General features: G+C 38.0%; 1 protein-coding gene across 2 annotated transcripts; it reads left to right on the top strand.

Moving 5' to 3' along the window:
* Positions 1 to 1764: 1764 nt before the first annotated feature.
* On the top strand, positions 1765 to 3356 carry LOC135073582 (uncharacterized). 2 transcript variants are annotated; one of them, XM_063967751.1, is made up of 3 exons: positions 1765 to 1827; positions 2392 to 2561; positions 3053 to 3356. In XM_063967751.1, the coding sequence occupies exons 1-3, from the start codon at positions 1813 to 1815 to the stop codon at positions 3354 to 3356; spliced, it is 489 nt and encodes a 162-aa protein (XP_063823821.1). In that variant the 5' UTR covers positions 1765 to 1812. The 2 variants fall into 2 exon arrangements, 1 of the variants encoding a protein (XP_063823821.1); XR_010257646.1 differs by lacking the exon at positions 1765 to 1827 and adding an exon at positions 2122 to 2279.
* Positions 3357 to 19794: the final 16438 nt, after the last annotated feature.

Raw genomic sequence — 19794 nt, 5'->3', positions numbered from 1 at the left:
GAACCGACGAGGGACATTGCAACACAGTCCTGTAGTGCAACATACTTAAGCGATCCGCTAACGAATGTAGTGGAACCAACTTTAAGGCTTTTATTTTAAAACTAATTAAAAAGTACTGATTTTGAAATTTTGACAAATTGCAGGCTTGAATCTTTTCTTGAACGCATTTTCGCGGGCCTAAGGCCTAAGTCAGTGCCTTTGAAGGTTAAATATTTTTGCTTATTAATTTAATTAACCTGTATAACTTTCTTTGTTACTGTCATTATTGATGCAAAAACCAGTAACTAAAATCTAAACTTTCAATGCACGAACCAAAGGGCATAACATCCATTTCCGAATTTGCTTCTCGTCACAAAGGTCAGGATATCGTGCACGAAACCCATTGTCCCATCTTGGACCCACCCATTCATTAGTCCTTTTACGTGGCTCCGACATCTGAGAAGACAAATGTCCGTCACACCTCCGCGCCGAGGGTCACCCTATGGTAAAGGAAATAGCTGAGAGTGGCGGCGCACGAGTACTCTGGAGCGGAAGTGGTGACCGTTCCCACGGACATTCATCCGTTACTTACCATCCCCGCTCACCTCGCCTCGCCTCAGCCCTCGGACGCACTGGGAAAGCGTGCTTATTGGCTTCCAGAACAAGCGATCAAGACAATAGTTATTCTGAGAAGTCAATCGCCGTGATGACATATCTGTTTTGGGAACCGTCGACGATCGTTCTTGTGAATCGATAGATCGAGACCAATCGTTGACAAAGACGAGTAGTTACTGAATACTCTTTATAAATTGATCGTAGGTTCATTAATAACGTGATAGAGCTATGCAATGCAAATTGCAATTGACACCTTCGACTTTCCATCAAATGATATGCAGGCGAAGAGAGCTTCCCGTCGCGGCGTGGTTAAAGAGTGCAGGCGACTAAACAAATCTATTGCCTCTTGGGGCAGGGTTTTCTACTACTTAACTAGTTACTCATAGAAGTAATAGTAACATAAATACTGAAATATTTTACTGTCGGCCATAAATCTAGCACAGCTACTTTTTAGTGCAGATTCGTGCTTAGTGCCCAATCGGGAACATAATGGGAGTCATTGTTTACAACTAGGCTGTCACGGGACACCGTCGGGCAGCTGAGCTCATTGTTTAGTCTACGGCTGATTGCGGCCACATTAACACTAACAAATCGCAGCACAACAGACTGATTATTCGTCAAACATTTTTCAAATGTTTCACAAAATCAAAGGTAAACGAGACTCGTGCCAAAATTAAGCTTGTTAATTTTCTTTTCTATTCAAGATTTTAGAAAACCAGAGCTTAGTATCACGTACCTAAGTGATTGGAAGGAATTCAAGCTGAAGATCGAATTTAGTCTCACCCTGTCTCTACCATCTTAAATTATCAAGATGGGAATATAAGGGGAATGATCTTATCCTAATCTACCTATGTGTAATGTAAACTTTTTTTTGAATTATCAATTTCATGATCGTTGATTACGGCATTTATGACTATGCAACAATCACACACTTCGATTAAAAATCCAATTAATATTGTTGGCTAATGACTTGAATTGCGTGTTTTCTTTTTGCTTGTCTTTATGTAAACCCAGTGAACTATCAAGATTTCGTTAGGTGCGGTTGGTGTAGCGTCGCAACCGGATCTCCGGCCGGTGCGCGGGCAGAGGAAGCGCGCAAGACTTCCGGCCGCGGCCGCGGGAGCCGCCCGCCGTCACGCGCCGCGGCGCCCGCGCATCGCGACTCGCCGGCCGGCTTTCACGATCCGACGCCCTCACGACTATTTTAATTGACGTGCTATGCACGAGATCGAAGTGAGTCTTATTTATTTTTAGTACGAAATACCACTGAATTTTAGTAAAAAATGCTCGGCAGAATTTTCGTAATATGAATAACATTTCACGGTTGATAATTATGCATTTTAATTTCGTAAAGGCCAATCAATCTCAATCAATTGATTGATACGAAATTGTGAATGTTATATTTTCTGAGATTTTCTTGAAGACGCGCTGAATTTTGTCTATTTTTTGTACATTTACTACGGAGAAGATACTGAAAATATTAAGAAGAAAACTGTCACGTCAATCAATGTCTAACATTTACCTCCCTTTTTCAGGATAGTTTTTGAAAATGATTTATATTATTTAAGAACTAATCAATACCACTAAAATTAATGGAATCCTCGCCCGAAAGAGATAGTCCTACTACGGGCACACTGCCGCCTGTAATTTGTGCCAATTTACGAGAAAAGATACTTCCTGAAGAGGTGCTCTACAATATTTCTGTTCATCTATTTTTAATAGAAGATTATGATTTATTATTAGACGCATCTTCGTCTCTATCTAGGCCCCGAAGAAAATACGTGTGTGTCATTTCAGATACCAGCCATCGAAATTACCAAAGTTCGCAAAGAAAAATCGAGAGCTGATGTTTTGGAGCCAGTGTCAGCAATACCGAAACCAGTTCCTTCCCACCCTTTGACGCTAGCGTGGTCTCCTCAAGAGTTGCTGTTCGAAATCAATGAAGAAGCGATCGTCCAAAGGTTATGGTGAGACTTCAAATTCAATAAATGAAACAAGTAAAATCTACTTACCTGTAGCTCTACACTTAATTATTTAAAACAAACTTCTTACGCCGTCTGAAGAAAATTAAAGATGATTACGTTGGAAGAAAGATTTTACTTAGATACATTTAAAAGGTAGTAAAGTAGCTAGTAACGATTAGTTTCTTTAGGTTAAATAAAGGCTGTTTTGTGTCAAATACAACAAGGACAAGGACAACAGAACAAAGTCTTGTTAACAAACACAGAATAAAATTAAATTGGTATTTTAAAATGGATTGATATTCCGGTATTATCTTACTTTTCCTCGATAGATATTGAGGATGGATTTTTGAAATGTTTATTTTAAACAGAATATTTTCGAAGTTAAGACTCATTGAGATTGGGGTCACAACAAGGAAAATTGACATGTTTTTTTAAGATTTTCTTCATATAGGATTATCATGTTATCTCAAAGGAGATCCTTTCTAAAATTTTAGGATTTGGAATAGCTGCTTGCGTTCAATCTACATCCACTGCTGCGAGCTCTGGGATGAAACAGCGTACCTCGGAGCGCGGTGGCGTTGCTACCCACAAACCAGGTTCCTCCTAGCGCCAGGTCTGACGGCCGAGCTGTTCCTTCGAGCGTCCCCTAAGGCTGTCTCGCCCATACCCTGTGCAAAGGCAAATTTGCAGCTGGCAGCGGCGCATAAGCGCGACCACGTCACTGGATACTTTGCAGTCCCTGTCAATGTGAAGTTTCTAAACCACATCCCATATTCGGGAGAAGGTGGCGAAGGATGAATCATTATTTTTGATTGGTTTTAGGCTTTATAAATAAACTTTTACAACTTTACCCATCAGGTATAAAATGTTTTATTTGTAGGCACGTCATTTCCTTTTTTTTTTCAATTTTCCTCAACCTTGATTCATGGATAAAGCATTAGTAACTCGATCTAGGAAAACACGATAACGTAACTTTAACGAGCTTATTAATTTATCAAGTTAAGTTATCTACCTTGACCAATATCAATTATTGATACCTTACTTTAGATCCTGTCATTGAAAATGTGTTTCGATCGAAAGAATAGACAGCATAATATTTGCATAACATAAAATATTAATTCGATGGACCGGTAATATTAAAATGGTAGCTGCTTCATTAAAATAGGTATTAGTTGATGTTTTCTTTGATTTGTCTTTAGGAGCATACAGAATACCATACACATCTCCTATATGTTATTAAGCTTTGATAAATCTGCAAAAGGGAAAATAGTTTTTAGAAATTATCTTCCTTGCCAAATTCTACGTAGAGCACACACTGAAATGTAGAGAACACGTTCTTAGTATTTTATGGATAGTATAATTTCGCAGCTTGCGTAAGGAAGGACCTAGTTGACATCATCGGTACGGCTTCTGAAATACCCTATGTGGTCGCTCGGAATAGCGATCAAGACAGATCACTGTTGGTTGCGCATACGCATGCGTAATATTAGGCCTAATAATCTCGTCGGTGAGTCAGCGCCTTTGTCCTGTCGTAGGTGGGTGAAAACCATGATGCAACAAGTTAAATGATGTATGAATTTAGAACAGAGTGGAACATTTGTTTCTTTCTCTTGGAACTTCTGAGATTGACATGAATAATGTTACGATGCCTGTAGAGCTTAATTGAATTCATTGTTAGATTTGGCTTATGTAGCAGCTACATTATAATACCTGCTTACTTAGTAGTTTACTTTGCGGATCACAATTTATTTTTGAATGAAAAGTCTAATTTGTAGCATAAATTATTCATTATCTACATATCTGTCAAAACTTTGACCAACTTGGGCTTATGAGAAACGTAACTGAAAACGTAGGCTATACATATATGATGTTTCTCGTAGAATAGATAGATACCTACCTACATATTAAAATGTATGTGTGGCGGTGACATCAAAATGTAACCCAATTTTACGAGCATCTAACTAACGCGACGAGATTAATTTTGAGACGTTAATATTACAGCTCGCGGGAAGCATCAACATCTCCCGTTTTCTATTATCTGGCCGTAAAATTAAAAGAAGAGATACTTAAATCGAAAACAAACGATATTTCTCTCGATTCGGACAGGTTTCACAACAGTTACTCAATGCAGCAATAAAAATAAAGGCGCGAACGCTTGAGCAAGCAACGCAAAGAGATGTTGAGTGCTCCTTATTCGTTGATGGCCCTGGTGACGGTGTCGTTGAGCCTATAAAATCGTCTGAAGTGTAAACACACGTAAATATCGTGGCACACACGCACTCGTAAAATCTATTTCTCGCGTCATTGCGGCCCCTGCTATTCGGACGTTAGTAGTTAGTAAAAGCATGTTAACTATTAAAAAAACGATTTAAGTTACCATATAGGACCAGAAGTACCTTGTTGTTAATTGTGGTTGTAAATCAGCCAAAAATCCCGAAGTCTTCGAATAAATTCTTAAGTGCTTAGCTATGAAATTACCGTTTTGTGATGAAAATTTCAGAGGAAATTCGAAATTTTCAGTTTTTAAATAGTGAACTGGTTTATCAGTGAAATACCTGATTAGTAAGTAATTGGTAAATAGTGAAATATTAAAGCTTAACATTTGAACTGTCCCCAATTCTGTTAAGCAGGTTTTTGCCAGCGCTCCCTCGCTGGCGTCATTGTGTCGGTGGTCCAGCCATGGCTTCCGGATGCTGATTGGAGCTGATTGATATTGATTTCTCTCATTACAACCGGACCGTCTGACATTTGTACGGCCGCCTATCACTTCAGATGGGGCGTTGTCTTTTGCGATGATTACCCTAATTGGTTACTTTCGTTACACCTTTTTCCCGTTTAATTGAAAACGGACAAGGTTGTCTTATTTAATTGTCTTACCAAGTAAAACAGGAAAAATGGCATACCGACTGAAGTAATCAAAATTTCTCCGTGCATTTTAGTTAAATTGCGGTCACAACCATGTCAAGATAAAAAGCTTTTCAATTTCATGAAATTTCATATTTATTAAACTCAAGTGCTATGTAAGGTCGTCTGCAAGCTAGGGCAAGTAATACGCGCTTTTTCAGATAAATAGGTACTGATTACCGGCTCGTATGTAGAGCTTTTATAACATAGTAGTTTTGAAAAACGAAAGTTCCCTTTTGTTCTTTTGTTGCAACATTTTTAGACCGTGACAGTCGATACAACTATGGTCTCCCTTTGATATTACCGAATGTTCACAAATATTTCACACAATAAAGAACTTTTCCTTCCTTATTAATAACATTAAGCGTCTTTAACAATTTAATTTCTCCGTCTCCTGTGAAGTTCTATTCGAGACACAAATTATCGACTCGGTTTGATCCCACGCCCAAAATAAAATATCATATTTCCTGTCAGTCGAAGCGAGCTTCAGAGTTTAAGTCTTTTTTTCTAAAGTTTTTTTCTACAAAGCATCAGGTTTTTTAAGGAACTGCGTCGCACATGTTTGTTCAACATTCGAGTCTTCTTTACAAGTTAACGTTTTTTTGGCGTCTGGTTGCACTTTAAACGGCGAAACGTATTATGAGTGACGGAATGTGGAGTACCTACTTATTCATAGCGATCTAGTTTTGAGTCATCACTCTACAACCGATGCAAAATTTAATAAGTAGGTAACTAGATAGGTAGGTAATAAAATCAAATCTTTCAGTTTCCTTTGAGAGCTATGTTTTGCTAAGTCGATTCAACAGAAATGATGAGCCACCTTATTTTCTTCAACGGATCTTCTGTAGACCCCCACTTAATTTTTTAAAAATAATTTTCAATGTTTACAGTGTTTCTTAATTACCTACTTACATGATGTTTTATTGCACACATTTAAAACTTAATTTCAGTAATTTTTAGGCACTGGAAATAGCTGATATGAAGCTTTTGTGTTTGAAGTGACAAAGTACCTACCTAGTACCTACTCGTAAACTCAAAATTATTGTTTTATTTTGCAATCCGATTTCAAAATGATTGTTGGTAACGACCATTCGTCAGTTCTTTCACTTTGTTATTTCTTGCTGCGATTGTAACTTATTGGCTTGGCGTAAACGAAGTTGACGCATTACGGTATGAATAAATAGGGTGAGACAGTGGGTGATAGTTTGTAAAAAGCGTTATCTGTTTTTAGTGAGGGGTGTAGTGAATGCCGAGAATCGGGACATGTGATTGTTGACTATAACTTTTATTTTCAGAATCCTATTCGTATATGAAACAATTTTATCTGCTGCAAAAGGGCTAGTGGGTATCTGCTGTAATTCAAAATGCACGTCGTGTTTGTTTCATAATATTTGTAGCAATTTTGACCTTGACTTTATGAACCCAAAAGGGAGTCTATTGTACCTAACAGTAGAATTTGAGATTCATGTTTAAATTGTTAGTTACTGGCGTTGTACCCAGTATTTTACCAGCAGACTCTTTTTCAGTTCCTGAAACGAATCCCTAATACATAGTTTCAGGCACGTTTTCATGGTTTTTCATCTTTGCTGTGGCTACAATCGGGACGTCCCACAAACCTAGGTCACCTCGCAACACTACCGCGCCGTTAGCGGAGTTGCAAAGCGTGATCGTGCGCACTTAGCGCGGTGTATTACAGGTGTTGCGCCGCTTCTCACGGCGAACGCGCCGGTTCCGCGGCGCTTGCATAACGGCTGCGCCGGCGCACGTAACGCGCCGTAACAACGCGCATTATGCATGTAGGGCGCTAACTTGACGACCGCGCTAACTGTGCTTTACCGGTCAAAAGAAAATTGAAAATAGGAAACGCCTTTCTTTTGAGACGATTCTTCCTATTGACTTAGGTAGGTCACGTTTTAACTTTTGGAATGCATTTTGATTGAAACGAAACTATGTATTCCATTATCTAGGTTCTTTAAAGATGAGTCACAATAGGTATATGTATGTATACTTAGGTACTGTTACGTGAACAACATGCCATCTGCAACGCCGACGTACGCCATTCGCATACCATCAGATACGTCGATGACCGATTCCAATCTAAAGCTGTCTTTTATCTTGTCTGTCGCACATGCCCATTGTGCAGCCACCACAAAGGCCTCCGGGTTACGTTACCGAAGACGAGCACGAGGCAGATTGTCTCCGATAATCGATACGCCAGACTCGAGCTTCCATCAACAAAATATCGAATTCCGCGATCTTCTTCAATCCGCACCCATTCTACGGAAGCGGTAGGCGCCAGCTGCCTTTGCCGTATCAAATGCCAGACAGATAATAAAGGATTCCTTAATAAGAAAAACGTAAAACGAGCCAGGGGCAACGTTCAGAATGCTTTCACGCTAAATCGATCGCAGACAGTGTGGTCTTGTAAAGCACACCGTCTGAAGTTGAATATCGCATTTAAATTCGCATTTGCTCTTTTTGCAGCGATTTGATTGAAGGGAACAAGGAATTTAAGGCAATATTGCACTGAATGACGTTAAGTACTTTTTTAATTGCGTTTTGCTTATCCATTCACTGATGTATTAAGTTGGTAAGCAAGCTAGTAAAATACATTTTTAGATTTTTATAATATTTGGCTAGTACTGAGAAGAGCACGATAAAAATCATACACAATTTCCTTTTTATTGGTTAACTACTTTGTTTGTAGATACCGTAAAATGAAGCAGGACTGTTACGAATTTAGTAGAGTTGCAAAATATGTATTACCTTTTCCCTTTTCTAATACCTATTTGACCTACAAAAATCAGAATTTACCAGTTAGATACCCAAGTAGACGGTCAAAGTATTACAGAATACTAATTAATTTTACTGAATTATTATAATGTAAAGTAGGTAGGCATTCGTAAGGCGGCCAAGTAGAAACTTAATAGCAAGTCGACGAACTTTAAAAGAGTGATATGAATCTGCGACTCCAATTCATTGGTATTATTAAACCATAATGTAGCAGCGGATATCAAGTTTCGCACTTGTAGGCAAGCGGCTCGTGTGCCAGCCTCTCGGATTAGTGTCCGATTTCGCGCCTCGCTACCGTGGCGCATCATCATGACACATGGAGACGAGTTATAACAACCGGTAGGATTTTAACGACAACACGTTATCTTCCTAAATCCTCTTTTTATGACGGCTTTGCTGGCAAGAAACAACTTTAGCTACCTACTTTTAAAAAGTTAATAGCTGCTAAAATCTGTAAAAAATACTCACCTAATACATTGTTTGAGTCAGTCGATAAGTGTTATTTTGGTAATGAGGATTTGACTCAATTCTATATTCCTGCCCCAAATATCACAGCGAAAATGTCAGGTTATGTAAATTATGGTTTTCGAAACACGATTATTTTAATTAATACTAAACGCTTAGAATAAAATAAGTATTTAATAATAAATAGCAAGAAACTGTGCATAAAAGTATGTACTAAAATTGCTTTAAGCACGGAAGTCCGGTTTTAAGTCGTTTAGTAGGTAGGTAGAACAGTTCCTATAACAATAATTTACAATCTACTGTATTAAGTCAAGGCCGATAATAAATGTTTATTAATAACAGTTTAAGTACCTTCCAATTACTGAGTTCACTACACAGTTAAACAAAATTCAATTTTAAGCCAGAAGAGGATACAGGAAGTTAAGTTTCATGTCAGAATTTTCATGATTTTCAGTCGCCGTTTTATGTTCCGCCCATCGCCGAAAGTTGGGCGCGGAAGTCCCTTGACCAGAAACGAGAGGGTGGTGGGGAGACTGGGGGGACTTCCTGTTACTACCGGCCCCGGTTCCGGGAAGTCACTTCAGGTCCAATAACGGCAGAATTCTGTGAAGGAACGAAATAATTACACAAAGTAAAATGTGTAACGTGTTGGTTGAAACGCTCCAACTTTATACCCTTATAATTTTATTTTGTATGTTCATTTTGAAAATATTTTCCTGAAAAATCCAACTTTGTACAAACTTATTTCCTTTCACTTTCTGTAATGGACTGATAAAAACATAGCAATCCAAAAGTAAATAGGTATTCATAGAAAAGTTGTATCTTTGTGATTAGCTAACGTTAAATTAATATAGAGTAACTTATCATTGTTCATCTTTTTTAAACTAGGTTGTTAGAGTAATTACTCTACATAATTATGCTACATTCGTCTCTACAAGAATTGGTATTAATACATTTCGAATTTGTATCCGGGACACGATGACGGGACTGTCAAAGTGTCAACGTAAACGTCAGGCAAATGCGTTGCTCAATTATTGTTTTGATTCGGAAGACTCGTAGACATAAACATTTTTTCCACGTCTCCCGGAGCTTACACCGCGTGGGGTAGACAAACATTTAGGCCGATGAGTTCACGTATGTTTGAAATGATTAATATATCAAGTTACCTTTGTGTCATAATTAATTAGGTACTTAACTTATAAACTAGTTAACAATCGATAAAATTATCGCACGAAGTGATCCTAGTTTGTAGCTTTGCATCTTTCAAGCTCGTGTGGATTTCAGTGACACACTCACTACCATCTGTGACACTACTATCTTAAAATTAACTGAAAAAGGTGGCAATACGAGTAGAGAGCTATTATAATTTATGATAACACTAGCGGCCGCCCGCGACTTCGTACGCGTGGATCCCGTTTTACCCCCTTCATCTATCTTACGCGGTTTAGATTTTTTCATACAATTTTTTTTCCCGCTAACTCCCGTTCCCGTGGGAATTTTGCAATATCCTGTTGTGACTAAACTTTAAGTTTACTAAGGTACCTGCATGCCAAATTTCAAGCGTCTAACTTAAGCGGTTTAGATTTTTCATACAAATGTTTTTTCCCGGTAACTCCCGTTCCCGTGGGAATTTTGCAATATCCTGTTGTAACTAAGCTTTAAGTTTACTAAGGTACCTGCGTGCCAAATTTCAAGCGTCTAACTTAAGCGGTTTGGATTTTTCATACAAAAGGATTTTCCCGCTAATTCCCGTTCCCGTGGGAATTCCTAAGTATCCTATAACCTGCCCAGGAGTATGAAGAATAATTGTACCAAGTTTCGTTAAAATCCGTCGAGTAGTTTTTGTTTCTATAAGGAACATACAGACAGACAGACAGACAGACAAAAATTTTACTGATTGCATTTTTGGCATCAGTATCGATCACTAATCACCCCCTGATAGTTATTTTGAAAATATATTTCATGTACAGAATTGACCTCTCTACAGATTTATTATGTATAGAAGATATAGAAGATGAATAACGACAAGTTAAGCACTAATTTGTCTTAAGAGCGTTGTAGCAAAAAGTTGGCGTTCGAATTTTAGGTTTTTATTGCTTGACGTCGCGTAGTGAGTGCGCAAACTGCATTTATCTGTACAATTTCAACGCTGCGTCGACTAAACGATCTTAATCCGTAGTTGTATCGTACCTAAGACAGTACATCATACATAATAATAAAGAAATAATTTATAATTTACCTATTTGATTTTTTCTCAGATCAGACTTTTAGCAAAATCAAGTTACGTAATTAATGTATTTTTTACACTAGTAAATCCCGCGACAAGTTTTTAATCTTTAAATTGAGTAAAGTAATAAGTTGATAGGTTTGAAAGAATTTATGTTTTATTTTATTCTTTTTACAGCATCAAAAGCTTGTTTATGAAAAATATTTACTATTTAAATTTTACTTTTGACTTTTTAGTTTTTATGATGCTGGATGGAAAAATTAAAATTTATTCTGATTTTGTGACGTTTCCGCACATAAATATGGATAGGTTAAATAAATAGAATGAAATGTATGAAAACGAGCGTGCCATTTTTTAAACGTTATCTATAATATATGTGTCCATCAAAGAGCTCGTAATTAAACATCGTAAGCGCCATTCAAATTATTATCTAAAAGTTAATAATAAATATTTAGTTTTTGTAAATCTAAACAAGTCAGGAAATCAAAGAGGTAAATACTGATATCATTGTGATTTTATAGAATTTATTATTATAAACCACGGTCGTATAATGCTAAAAAATCAGAGGTAACTTTAAGATTTTTATCCATAGAGCAAAATTTATCTAATCGTGTTTTTAAACAGTTATCCCATTAGGTACACATGCTTTCTGTAATACAAACCCATCAAAAACAATACTTGTCAAAAAACCAAGTCTCACTACTCAGTTGTTCTACGGTAAAAAGTTGTGAGATCCATGTAATACCAAGTTCAGTCCAGGAAATCATTAACGTTTTACATAAATATATTGACTTGGCCATCGCATGAAAACACGTGTAAATTAAACTATTTAGTGCGAAATGAAACGAAATTTTGCATGCCTGTGTAGACATGCAAAATTTCAGCTCAATGGGAAAGCGGGAAGTAAGTAAATTTTAAGTTGCAAGATTTTACAACTCCAGATGTCAAAGAAAATAAAAGCTTGTAGATAGCTTTACAAAGAAAAGAAAGATTTATGAAGAAAATAAAAAGTACTGTCTACGATACATTTGTTAGGCCGTGTTGCACCGTCTTACTTTAACATTGACATCAAAATTTTGGATGTCAAAAATCTGTCTAACATAAAACACCGGTTATTGTCAGTTAGGGTCAAAGTTAGGTGGTGCATCTCAGCCTTAGTGTATTTTAATTAAATTTAATACAAATAAGGATGACGAAAATAATCGATAAGTGATCTCACTCGAATATTTCTTATAGTAGGTATACAAGATGTCGAACAAATGGTTACTTACTGAAAAAGCGCTTCATGAGACCTGGCAAACGGCATCAATAATATGTTTAAGAACGAACTGAATCTGTTCAAAAAACCTATATTTCCAGCTTTCATACATTTAATACAGTTACAAACAAACACGAAATCAATGGTTTCTGAGAATTCTGAGTGCCTTAATGCCGTCCCCTTTATCTGTTTATTTAGTATTTATTCATTAGTATCTCTTGATGATATTGTAGCAAGTTAAACCTAAAATCATGTTTTCCGTAAATAATTTAAATAAGAATGCAATTTACGAGTTTGTTGTTTGATTATTATTTATTATATATTACTCAATTAAAAATTTAAATTTAAAAAATTAACACTTCTAATATGGTAGGTATGGCTGGCGGCATACATTTAGTATGAAATTCGGAAACATTGAATTTTCGCATAGATCCAGTTTATTCTTTGACCTATTTATTGTTATTGTTTTAAAGAGCTCATGAAGCACTTACAGGAACAGTAAACAGTTTCTCGATATGTTGTATAATTAAAAATCAAGTGAAATCACTTATCGTTTCCACCCTGTACCTATACTTTTAAAAATAAACTCATTTTATACGTTCATTTGTATATAAGTATCTACAATACAAATACCTAACCAACTTAGTTGACGTTTTATAAAACTATTTGTCTAAGTGTCATCGAGCGACCGCTGGTGGATTTGCCATTTACCTGACCTACACCTTTATTACTAAACGTTTAATATCAGATGAATAGTTACGCACCAATTTCTTTCATTCAGTCGTCAGTAATTGAACTTTCGGAAAAACATGACGAAGCGTTGTGTGACCATACAGACGCTATTCAACTTTTATTAGTAAGGAAGAGTATATTTTATGTTGGTAGAAACACAATAGCATAGACTAATGTTTTGACACCCTGTTAAAAATTTTATTAGTCATTTATTTTTTCCTGACCAAACAGATACCATAATAATATCTTTTATCTATTCTACCCATATTCTGTAAGTAAAATAATAAAAAGTTTGAAAAGAAAGAAATTACAAGTCCGATTTACCTAAACAAATAAATTAAAAATACTTGCGGATCAAAAGTACTCAATCATACTACAATTTACGAAAAAATCACGCGTGACGCATATACGTCAGTGGGCAGTCAACTGACATAGACCCGGCGTCTACGAGTGCCAAAGCACGACTGATTTATGCCATTTGATGCATCCGATTTTATAGTATTTTCAAATTAATTTTTCATTTGAAGATTGAAGATAGATATTTTTTCTTTTTCACACAATAATAGTACTATGTTTCTTCTTAAGTATAAAGTAGTTTATGTTGCCAAATGACTTTTAGATTATGAGATGTGACCTGTTTTATTGCAGTAATTATCTCGAATTTTGACTATCTTAGACATGATAAAAATGCATTTTAATGAATTAAACATCAAAATTTTCTCAATACACTTTCTTCTTCAGGGTATGCTTATTCTAATGAATACATTCTATCTTCTTACTTAGAAATAAATTTGTTGTAATATTAGTTCAAAGTTGTGCCTTCGCGAGTTACCTGGAAATAGAGGTGGGCGCCGATATAAAATTGGTCGGCGGCGGCGCGCCGACTTTTTGACTTCGGCGGCGGCGGCGTCGGCGGCGTGACCTTGTTTGACCTTTACACATTAGGTTTTTTTTTAAATCTGCTTTTATAGTATCTTTCGTCAAGACTAATCAGGTGATTTGCAGTTGGTTGGGGTTTGACACAATAGAGCCACTGGAGCAGTGGTTAACCATAGTAAATTAGCTCTCTTGATCATAGATACTTTGACATTTGAATAGCGGGCTTGGCCGAGATCAGGTTTTCGTGTATTTATTTATCTATTCGATAAAAGTACCCTTAACATGTATTTTTGAACTCTTTGGAAGAACATAGTTATTGTTGGATTAGCTGACTGTCGGTCGAATATTATGTTCAGATCTGTTTTATTTATATTTATGGTCTTTCCATGTCATCCTACGGTCCAGGTTTTTAATGCAGGTTGATTGCAGTAATGTGTCGAGGTCTAGATTGGCCAGAGGATAAGTTTCACGTCTTAAATGATAATATGGTGAGACTTCGGGGCTTGCTTACATGCGCCACTTGGTCAGCCAAGCATCAGTGGCATTTAGTTGACTTTGCAACAGTCTTGTCGCTTTAAGATCACAGTTACATTTGAGGAAGGCCGCAGATTTTTGGTGTCTGGGCTACTTTAAATATTACAGAGTACCGGACCAAGTATAGAGTCCTGGGGTACTCCAGCTCTGCAGCTAAAAGAGAAGATTTTGTCACTAAGTTTGATTTAAAACTGTCTGTCACTGAGATAAGACTCTATCAGCGGGTAGTAGAAGTGTGCTGGAAGGTACTTTTTAATTTCATAGAGTAGTCCTTTATGCTAAACCCAGTTGAAGCCGCATCGAAAGCAAACTAAACTAAACTAGACTGCATCCCACTTAACATCAGGTGCGGTTGTGGTCAAAATTAAATAACTGGCTTGTTATGCAACAAAAAAAATGTACAGGATTCTTTCTTTTCCAAACATTGTACTGATTATGGTTGGTATGGTTTCTGTCAAAATTTAAGGTCGGGTATACTATATTACATGGGTCATACTTAGGCAAGGGAATAAACCATATTTTTCATTTCCATTTCCATAACTTTCCACAATACAAATGTCAGATTAATTGAGCGATAGGAGAATTCGTTAGGCGACTTGCCAGCCTTATGGATCATTTTCAAAGTTAAGAGACTTGCAAGATTCTCACTCAGTGTGTCATTGTCAAGACACACAAGTTCATAGTGATCAGATCAAATGCAGGTGCTTTACTAGGGTATATTTTGGCTATTTTTTTAGCTTAGCCATCTCTCTTAGCGTTCGTTCGTTCATTTCAGTTGAAAGACGTCCACTGCTGGACAAAGGCCTCCCCTCAAGGATTTCCACAGACTGGTCCTGCGCCGGTCGCATTCAAGCACCTCCCGCGACCTTCACCAAATCGTCGGTCCACCTAGTGGGAGGCCTGCCCACGCTACGTCTTCCGGCTCATGGTTGCCACTTAAGAATTTTCCTGCCCCAGCGGCCATCAGCTCTACGAGCTACGTGCCCCGCCCACTGCCACTTGATTTTAGCGATTCTGCGGACTATGTCAGTCACTTTGGTTCTCCTGCGTCTTTCGTCCTCTCTTAGCGTAGTAGGAATTAATCTTCTACTTTGAATTTAAGGAGAGTAAGCGGAAACATGGCGGTCAACTCCTCAGATAGTCAGGTACAAAGATGTCCAGAAGCAGCATAATATGAAAAGATGCAAAATGGGCCCTCTCAAATCACAATGGGAAGGTTTGGCAGCACAGCGCCTAGAATGGCGGGAGATTGTGAAGAGACGAATCCGCGAGTTCAAGGAGCAACGCACAACTGAACTCGACGCGAAACGCGATGATGTAAATCCCGTACATCTGCCGCCATTCACTAAAATTATGTTGGCGGTATGCTCAGATTCTCTCAATGTGAGAGGAGTTTGCAGCGAAAATCGGCTACGTAAACCAGCTTCGGGCACACTAGCGCCGCCAAGACAGCTAAGTCGAAGTGGTCGCCATGACCGAAATCAGTAGGATGAATCATCATCATCAGTAGGAATCAAAGACAGGTATAGCTGCAAGTCTCGGATCAAGTTCAATGCTTAATCTTATTTTTTGGATTGAATTGTAGACTTTTTGGATTATCCGTGTCAATGGGTTTAAATAAACCGACTTGTCATGTAGCAAAGGTCTGTGATTTTTCTTGTCAGTTCCCACTCATGTATTACCGGACCTAATAGGCGGAGAACATTTTGAGGGAGGTACTTTGTTACCTTCCAGAGGTTGTGGTTCCCATTTGCATTCCGAGACATATTTGGCAATCTCTGTGTGAGTGATTCGCTTAATGTATAGTCCAATAGTGTGGGTAGTATGCCAAATGAAGGCGGCGATTTTTTTCTTGACAGCAAGAGGGATCGGCGCCTCTCGCAATCAATTATTTATTTACTAGACGAAGCAGCAACTTGAATAATATACTGGATTAACTGTTAGTACAGTTAGTATTAAGTTATTCAATCTATTTATTAATATCAACGGCATTAAGTTCGCATTGTGTACCAATTTATATGGTACTAGCTTTCCGCCCGCGTGGAATTTTTCGGTTTAATAATTTGGCTTTCTATTGGTAAAATATTTTTTAAAATCGGTTCAGTAGATCCCGAGATTACCCCTTACAATTTAGCAAATATACAAACACACAAACTTTACCTCTTTATAATATTAGTATACATTAAAGAATAAATATTATAGTTAGTTCTTCTGCGTTCGAAACACAAATCCAGAAAGTACAGTATAGGAGAGGAATAAATAGCAAATAGTTGGTACAGTATCAGAATCGGCGCGCCGATAGCTGGTCGTCGGCGGCGGCGGCGTGGAAAAATTCGCGGCGGCGGCGGCGCGCCGGCGTGGCGCCCACCTCTAGTATGGAGAGCAGCCGAAGCTTAGGCTATCTCAAAGCCTGGGCAAATTTGCCTCTATCTTTCAGAAGTCTACGCCATTATTGAATGTGCGGAAGCTAATCTGCGAAAAAATTATGCCAACCACATAATTTACATTAGCTCAGACAGTCTGGCCGCGCTGATGGCCTTAAACTCCAACTTAATCACCTCATAGTTGGTAGAAAACTGCATGAGTCGACTGAATACCCTAGGAAAACGTAACAGAGTAACGCTGAGATGGGTTCCAGGTCACGCGGGAATCGTGGACAATGAAAATGCCGACGAACTGGCCAGAGCGGAAGCGGAGGGAACACAATATGGTCCAGAACCCTTTTGTGGCATTCCCAAAAGTCTCGCTCGAATGACCCTGGAGAATATCTATTTAAACAAATCCTTTAAGGCATGGTCAGACACGCTAGGATTAACTCATTCCAAAGTTCTTTTATAAGCCTATGACCGAAAATGCTCTAAGCAGATCATAGGACTGAGTAGGATCAAAATGCGCATCTTAGTTCGAGCCTTCACTGGACACAGCAGCTTAAACAAGCACTTGTCCACCATGGGACTGTCCGAATCAAGAACGTGCAGGATGTGCCAAGAGGCAGATGAAACGCCACTACACATTCCCACGGACTGCGCACCTTTGATGCGCAAGCGGAGCTTACACCTGGGCAAACACATCCTAAGCCTACAAGATGTAAGATATCTCGCCCCCCAAAAGATACTGCAATTCCTAATGGATGCAGGACTCGGAGGCGAACTGTAAGGAAAATAGCGGCGATCACAATAGATCGGTACCGGTCGCAGTGATACTAGGACTTAATTGTATTTTGCAAAAAGCGATGTAATTTTGTTTACCGTTTGGAAAGATGCGAGACATTCCCAACACAAGTATCTCCGATTACTTACTGGGAAGCCTCCGCACAAATATTGTATAAATAAAACTTTTTGTCAATAAACAATTTTTAATTTAATTATTGAACTAGAATAGCCGCTTAACTCAATAAATAAATTGTTCTTATGCGTTTGAAACACAAATTAGTACAGTATAGGAGAGGAATAAATTTCAAATAGTTTGTACAGGATCAGTATCGGCGCGCCGACAGCTTTTCGTCGGCGGCGGCGGCGTGAAAAAATTCGCGGCGGCGGCGGCGCGCCGGCGTGGCGCCCACCTCTACCTGGAAATCGGGCTTTCGAAATTCGCTGTTTTCGTAGGCAAAAATCCAATTTGAACGAGATTTTGTCAATAGACATTCCGTAAAAACGTATGATAATTACGATGATATAAGTCAAAAGAAGCTATAACAATAAATTATATGACTAAAATCATTTCGAAATCTGCCAAATTCTCGATTTCTGCATGAAAAATGTGACAACGCTCTTAAGCTAAGCAAAAATATGGTCTAAGCTACATTATGGATTTTTTAGTAAGTATCGGTATGTAGATAGAAGTGGACAAAGTACTTAGATATTTCCTCTTTACAATCGGCAGTTTCATAAGGAGACCGCGGGAGAGCGCGTGTTATTAATGCCCGCGTTATGGCTGCGCCCGCGCCGCTGTCGAACGACCTGTTGCGTAGATATCCCGGCTATTTATACGGTTTATTGACAGAAAGTTAATCATTAAGCTTTCCGGGATATTAATTTCCTTGAGAGACAGGTTTGAATTCAATAGTGAGTTATGTTATCCTAGTTTTTAAGTACCAAGTTAGACAAATTAGCAGTATGGAAGTTTTTTGCGTTTATTCTTTTGTTGCCTTAATTTTTCTTCGAACTCTATGTAGGTAATGGGAATACACATCATCATAATGAAGATAAAATCACATTTTATGATAAAAATGTCTTTCTCCTGTACATCAATGTTTGTGAAGTAGTGCTACCTACTTTAATGCCTTTTTCAGAATTGGTACGGAGTTATATTTAAGTTGGGCATGTCCTTACATTGTACGTTAGGATGTCCACACGTGTGCCGCCGATCAAGACAAGTGCAGCAACAGTTCAATTCTCGGAATCGGGTTAATTTGGTGCGTGACGTCACGCGGCGCGGGCGCAGCTTCCTTGTTCGTCGGAATACGGCTCGTTTGTAATGAATATTTGAATTCATTTAGTTCCTGACAGTCGAGAATACGAGTCGAGATGTTTGTTTGAGTAAGTAATGAGATGGCGTCGTAAGTGTTTAGCAGGTAGAAGTATGTCGCTTGTACTTGGATGATTCCAGAAATGTAGAATGACAAACAACAGCTTAGGTAGAGGTATACCTAAGTATTATTGTTGACTGCACAAGATGCGCATTCTTGATATGAAACTGATGATTCTTTAGCGATCAGTTGCGACGACAGTTTTTAATAACCGTAGTTAATTTCGTTTTCATTGTCATTTTACCTATCTGGCTAACCTTATATTCCAAGTTACTCAAAAATGAACTGGCATATACCTACATATAAGCTAGCAATGATGTCATGAATTCTAAATTAAAATGTGTAACATCATGATAACCAATCTGTTGCGACATCCTCTTGATTCATTTGACAAGTGACGTCTAAAAAATAATGGAACTATAGTTGTTCCGTTTAGTGACAGATGTTGCAATGAGGGTGCCACGCTGCGGGACGCCAACTTTATGGAAGGTCCATTGACGCGGTACATTCACTATTTACTCCTATTGTTTTCATAAATGAAACATAATGAGGGTTAAAACCCTCGGGTATCCCTGCTCTACCTATAGGGACAAAAACAGCAATAACAATCCATTCATTTCTGGAGTACCGATTCTATTTGTTTGCTTTTGTATTGAAACTCGAGAATGGACACTTGTGTGTCTAATAAAAATGTAGAGTCTTTAATTATATGCAAACCACTTGAAAAAACGATTCCATTTGTGTTCTCCTAATCCTTGCATTATAATGAGCTAACTCAGCGTTAATTTCATCTTCACAAAAAATAAAAAGCATCGTCGGACTGTGATTGAAACCACATGACGGCGCCGAACGACGAAATAAATTAAAAAACAATCACCAGATCATTTGAGCGCGTAGAAAAAGTTTTAGGCCTCGC

The sequence above is a fragment of the Ostrinia nubilalis genome, chromosome 7 (assembly GCF_963855985.1).
Source record: "Ostrinia nubilalis chromosome 7, ilOstNubi1.1, whole genome shotgun sequence".
Taxonomy (NCBI): domain Eukaryota; kingdom Metazoa; phylum Arthropoda; class Insecta; order Lepidoptera; family Crambidae; genus Ostrinia; species Ostrinia nubilalis.
Note: the sequence above shows the minus strand (reverse complement) of the source record. Positions and strands in the feature narration are given on the sequence as shown.